Consider the following 5,317-nt stretch of genomic DNA (forward strand, 5'->3'; position numbering starts at 1 on the left):
GCGCTGCATGAGGCGGTGTGGGGACACTTTGGGGACAGTTTGGGGACATTTGGGGACACTTTGGGGACACTCTGACCCCTGTCCCCCCCAGGCAGTGTCCGTCAGACGGCGGTGACGCTGCACGAGGCGGTGTGGGGACACTTTGGGGACACTTTGGGGACACTCTGACCCTGTGTCCCCGCAGGCAGTGTCCGTCAGACGGCGGTGACGCTGCACGAGGCGGTGTGGGGACACTTTGGGGACAGTTTGGGGACACTCTGACCCCCTGTGCCCCCCAGGCAGTGTCCGTCAGACAGCAGTGACGCTGCACGAGGCGGTGTGGGGACACTTTGGGGACACTCTGCGCCTGGCCGTGCCCTCCCTCATCTACACCCTCCAGAACAACCTGCAGTACGTGGCCATCTCCAACCTGCCCGCCGCCACCTTCCAGGTGCCACACCGGGACACGGGGACACCTGGGGACAGCAGGGGACAGTGGGGGACACCTGGGGACAGCAGGGGACATGGGGGGACAGCAGGGGACATGGGGACAGCAGGGGACAGTGGGGGACACCTGGGGACAGCAGGGGACATGGGGGGACAGCAGGGGACATGGGGACAGCAGGGGACAGCTGGGGACATGAGGGACACCTGGGGACAGCGGGGGACACTGGGGGGACAGCGGGGACATGCAGGGGGACAACAGGGATTCCTGAGGGACATGGGGGACAGCAGGGGGACACAGGGGGGGACAGCAGGGGACCTGGGGGGACAGCAGGGGACATGGGGGACACAGGGGGGACAGCAGGGGACACAGGGACAGCAGGGGACATGGGGGGACACGGGGGGACAGCAGGGGACATGGGGGGACAGCAGGGGACACAAGGATGTGGGGTGACAGCAGGGGACACCTGGGGACAGCAGGGGACACCTGGGGACAGCAGGGGACACGGAGGGACAGCAGGGGACATGGGGGGACAGCAGGGGACATGGGGACACCTGGGGACAGCAGGGGACACGGGGACAGCAGGGGACATGGGGGGACAGCAGGGGACACGGGGACAGCAGGGGACATGGGGGGACAGCAGGGGACACGGGGTGACACCTGGGGACAGTGGGGGACACCTGGGGACAGCAGGGGACAAGGGGGACAGCAGGGGACATGGGAGGACACCTGGGGACAGCAGGGGACACAGGGGGACAGCAGGGGACATGGGAGGACATGGGGTGACAACAGGGGATTCCTGGGGACATGCGGGGACAGCAGGGGAGAGCAGGGGACATGTGGGGATGGGGGGACAACAGGGGACACCTGGGGATAACAGGGGACACTTGGGGGCATGGGGACACCTGGGGACAGCAGGGGACATGGGGGGACAGCAGGGGACAGCAGGGGATGGGGGGGACAGTGTGGGACAGCTGGGGATGTGGGGGGACAACGGGACAGCGGGGGGACAACAGGGGATGGGAGGGACAGTTTGGGACAACAGGGGACATGGGGGGACAACGAGGACAGGGGGGCACTTCAGGACACTGGAGGTGTCAGGGACATTGGGGACAGCGAGGACACGGGGACACGGGACAGTGGGGGGACAACAAGGACAGTGTCCCCATCCCTGTCTCTCTGTCCCCAGGTGACACACCAGCTGAAGACCCTGACCCTGTCCCCATTTCTGTCCCCATGTCACTGTCCCTGTACCTTTGTCCCCATTTCTGTCCCCATGTCACTGTCCCTGTGCCCTTGTCCCTGTCCCCATTTCTGTCCCCAGGTAATGCACCAGCTGAAGATCCTGACCCTGTCCCTGTGTCCCTGTGTCCCTGTCCCTGTCCCTAACCCTGTCCCTGTCTCTGTCCCCAGGTGACGTACCAGCTGAAGATCCTGACCCTGTTCCCTGTCCCTGTCCCTGTGTCCTGTCCCTGTGTCCCTGTCCCTGTCCCTGTCCCTAATCCTATTTCTCTGTCCCCAGGTGACGTACCAGCTGAAGATCCTGACCCTGTCCCTGTTCCCTGTCCCTGTCCCTAACCCTGTCTCTCTGTCCCCAGGTGACGTACCAGCTGAAGATCCTGACCCTGTCCCCGTGTCCCTGTCCCTAACCCTGTCCTCTCTCTCCTCAGGTGACGTACCAGCTGAAGATCCTGACCACAGCCCTGTTCTCGGTGCTGCTCCTGGGGACGTCCCTGTCCCGTCTCCAGTGGCTGTCCCTGAGTTCCTGTCTCTGTGTCCCTGTGTCCCTGTCCCTGTGTCCCTGTCCCCCTGTCCCTGTGTCCCTGTTCCCTGTCCCTGTCCCTAACCCTGTCCCTGTCTCTCTCTCTCCCCAGGTGACATACCAGCTGAAGATCCTGTCCCTGTTCCCTGTCCCTGTCCCTAACCCTGTCCCTGTCTCTGTCCCCAGGTGACGTACCAGCTGAAGATCCTGACTACGGCCCTGTTCTCGGTGCTGCTGCTGGGGACGTCGCTGTCCCTGTGTCCCTGTGTCCCTGTTCCCTGTCCCTGTGTCCCTAACCCTGTCTCTCTCTCCCCAGGTGACGTACCAGCTGAAGATCCTGACCATGGCGCTGTTCTCGGTGCTGCTCCTGGGGACATCCCTGTCCCTGTGTCCCTGTTCCCTGTCCCTGTCCCTAACCCTATTTCTCTCTTCCCAGGTGACGTACCAGCTGAAGATCCTGACCCTGTCCCTAACCCTGTCTCTCTGTGTCCCCAGGTGACGTACCAGCTGAAGATCCTGACCACAGCCCTGTTCTCAGTGCTGCTCCTGGGGACGTCGCTGTCCCGTCTCCAGTGGCTGTCCCTGAGTTCCTGTCCCTGTGTCCCTAACCCTGTCTCTCTCTCCCCAGGTGACGTACCAGCTGAAGATCCTGACCACAGCCCTGTTCTCGGTGCTGCTCCTGGGGACGTCCCTGTCCTTGTGTCCCTGTCCCTGTGTCCCTGTCCCTAACCCTATTTCTCTCTGTCCCCAGGTGACGTACCAGCTGAAGATCCTGACCACAGCGCTGTTCTCGGTGCTGCTCCTGGGGACGTCCCTGTCCCTGTGTCCCTGTCCCTGTGTCCTGTCCCTAACCCTGTCTCTCTCTCCCCAGGTGACGTACCAGCTGAAGATCCTGACCACAGCGCTGTTCTCGGTGCTGCTCCTGGGGACGTCGCTGTCCCGTCTCCAGTGGCTGTCCCTGGCCCTGCTCTTCGCGGGGGTGGCGCTGGTTCAGGCCGAGGGCGCCCGGGGCGGGGCGGGGGCCGCGCTGTCGCCGTCGGCGGCCCCCGAGGGTCCCCCCCAGAGCTACGCCGTGGGGCTGGCGGCCGTGGCCGCCTCGTGCCTGTCCTCGGGCTTCGCCGGCGTGTACTTCGAGCGGCTGCTGAAGCGCTCGGGGGGCTCCATCTGGGTGCGGAACGTGCAGCTGGGCGCCGTGGGCGCGGCCGTGGGGCTGGGGGCCATGCTGGCCGCCGAGGGCTCCTCCGTGGCCGCCCTGGGCTTCTTCTACGGCTACAACGGCGCCGTGTGGGCCGTGGTGGTGAACCAGGCGGCCGGGGGGCTGCTGGTGGCCGTGGTGGTGCGCTACGCCGACAACATCCTCAAGGGCTTCGCCACCGCCCTGTCCATCGTGGCCTCCACGGCCGCCTCGGCGCAGCTCTTCGGCTTCCGCCCCCGGGGGCCCTTCCTGGCCGGCACCGCCATGGTGCTGGTGGCCGTGTGCCTCTACGCCCGGCCCCGTGGCCACCCCCAGCGGGCACCCCCAGCACGGGCACCCCCAGCGTGGGCACCCCCAGCGTGGACACGGCGGGGACAAGTCAGTGGGCGCCTAGGGGCGGGCAGGGGGGGACGGGATGGGAGGAGGAGGAGGAGCTGGGGGGGACGCCCCACTCGGTGTGGGGGGGTTCCTCGGGCGGTGGGAGCTCGTTAAGGCTCGTTAAGGGGCTGGTGGAGGAGCTGGTGGAGGAGCTGGTGGGGCACAGACCCCACCCCGGGGCCCCCCGAGGCTCAGGGGGGTGTTGGGTGGTGGGGTCATGGTGGGTCCTCAGGGGGCACAGACCCCACCCTGGGGCCCCTCGAGGCTCGGGGAGGGGGTGTCGGGTGGTGGGGTCATGGTGGGTCCTCAGGGGGCACAGACCCCACCCCGGGGCCCCCCGAGGCTCGGGGAGGGGGTGTCGGTGGTGGGGACGTGGCAGGGCCTGCCAGGAGGTGATTGGGGTGCAGGTTTGGGGCTCAGGACTCATTAAAGCTCGTTAGGAGGTGATGGGGACTGTCAGGAGGTGATTGGGGTGCAGGTTTGGGGCTCAGGACTCATTAAAGCTCGTTAGGAGGTGATGGGGACTGTCAGGAGGTGATTGGGGTGCAGGTTTGGGGCTCAGGACTCATTAAAGCTCGTTAGGAGGTGATGGGGACTGTCAGAAGGTGATTGGGGTGCAGATCTGGGGCTCAGGACTCATTAAAGCTCGTTAGGAGGTGATGGGGACTGTCAGGAGGTGATTGGGGTGCAGGTTTGGGGGCTCATCAGGCAGAGGGACTCATTAAAGCTCGTTAGGAGGGGATGGGGCTCACTCAGTAATTGGGGTCCAGGTTTGGGGGCTCATCAGGCAGAGGGACTCATTAAAGCTCGTTAGGAGGGGATGGGGCTCCCTGGGGCTCACTCAGTAATTGGGGTCCAGGTTTGGGGGCTCAGCAGGCAGAGGGGACTCATTAAAGCTCGTTAGGAGGTGCTGGGGCTCACTCAGTAATTGGGGTCCAGGTTTGGGGGCTCATCAGGGAGAGGGGCCTTGTTAGGGCTCATTAGGATGTGGTGGAGGAGCTATTTGGGCTCATTAAGTGGTGGGGACTCATTAAGGCTCGTTAGGAGGTGATGAAGGACATGGGGGGGCTCAGGGGACGGGGTTTGGGGGGCCATGGGGTGGTGGGGACTCATTAGGGGTCTAAATTTTGGGGGTCATCAGGCAGTGGGACTCATTAAGGCTAATTAGGAGGTGGTGGGGCTCATTAAGGCTCATTAGGAGCTGGTGGGGTTTGTTAAGAGTCATTAATAGATGAAACACCAGGAGAACCTCATATTGGAGCTCATTAATGACCCTCATTAAGGCTCATTAGGAGGTGAGGAGGAGCTATTTGGTTCATTAAGTGGTGGGGACTCATTAAGGCTCTTTCAGAGATAATGAAGGACCTGAGGGTGCTCATTAATTAGTGGGTCCCAGGTTTTGGGGCTCATTAGGCCCAGGGGGCTCATTAAATGTTACATTAATTAGTGGGACCCAGGTTTGGGGGCTCATTAGTCTGTGGGGGCTCATTAAGGGTTGTTAATTAGTGGGACCCAGGTTTGGGGGCTCATTAGTCTGTGGGGGCTCATTAAGGGTTGT

At 63.6% G+C, this 5,317-nt stretch overlaps 1 protein-coding gene across 1 annotated transcript; it reads left to right on the forward strand.

Moving 5' to 3' along the window:
* Positions 1 to 268: 268 nt before the first annotated feature.
* Positions 269 to 3,771, forward strand: SLC35A2 (solute carrier family 35 member A2; the record flags this gene model as incomplete). Its single annotated transcript, XM_050311758.1, has 2 exons — positions 269 to 430; positions 3,058 to 3,771. Coding segments are annotated over 2 exons (876 nt in total), but the record flags the coding sequence as incomplete, so codon positions are not given.
* Positions 3,772 to 5,317: the final 1,546 nt, after the last annotated feature.

This window comes from Myiozetetes cayanensis, unplaced genomic scaffold, assembly GCF_022539395.1.
Source record: "Myiozetetes cayanensis isolate MyiCay16 unplaced genomic scaffold, myiCay2020 scf1603, whole genome shotgun sequence".
In the NCBI taxonomy this organism is placed as follows: Eukaryota; Metazoa; Chordata; class Aves; order Passeriformes; family Tyrannidae; genus Myiozetetes; species Myiozetetes cayanensis.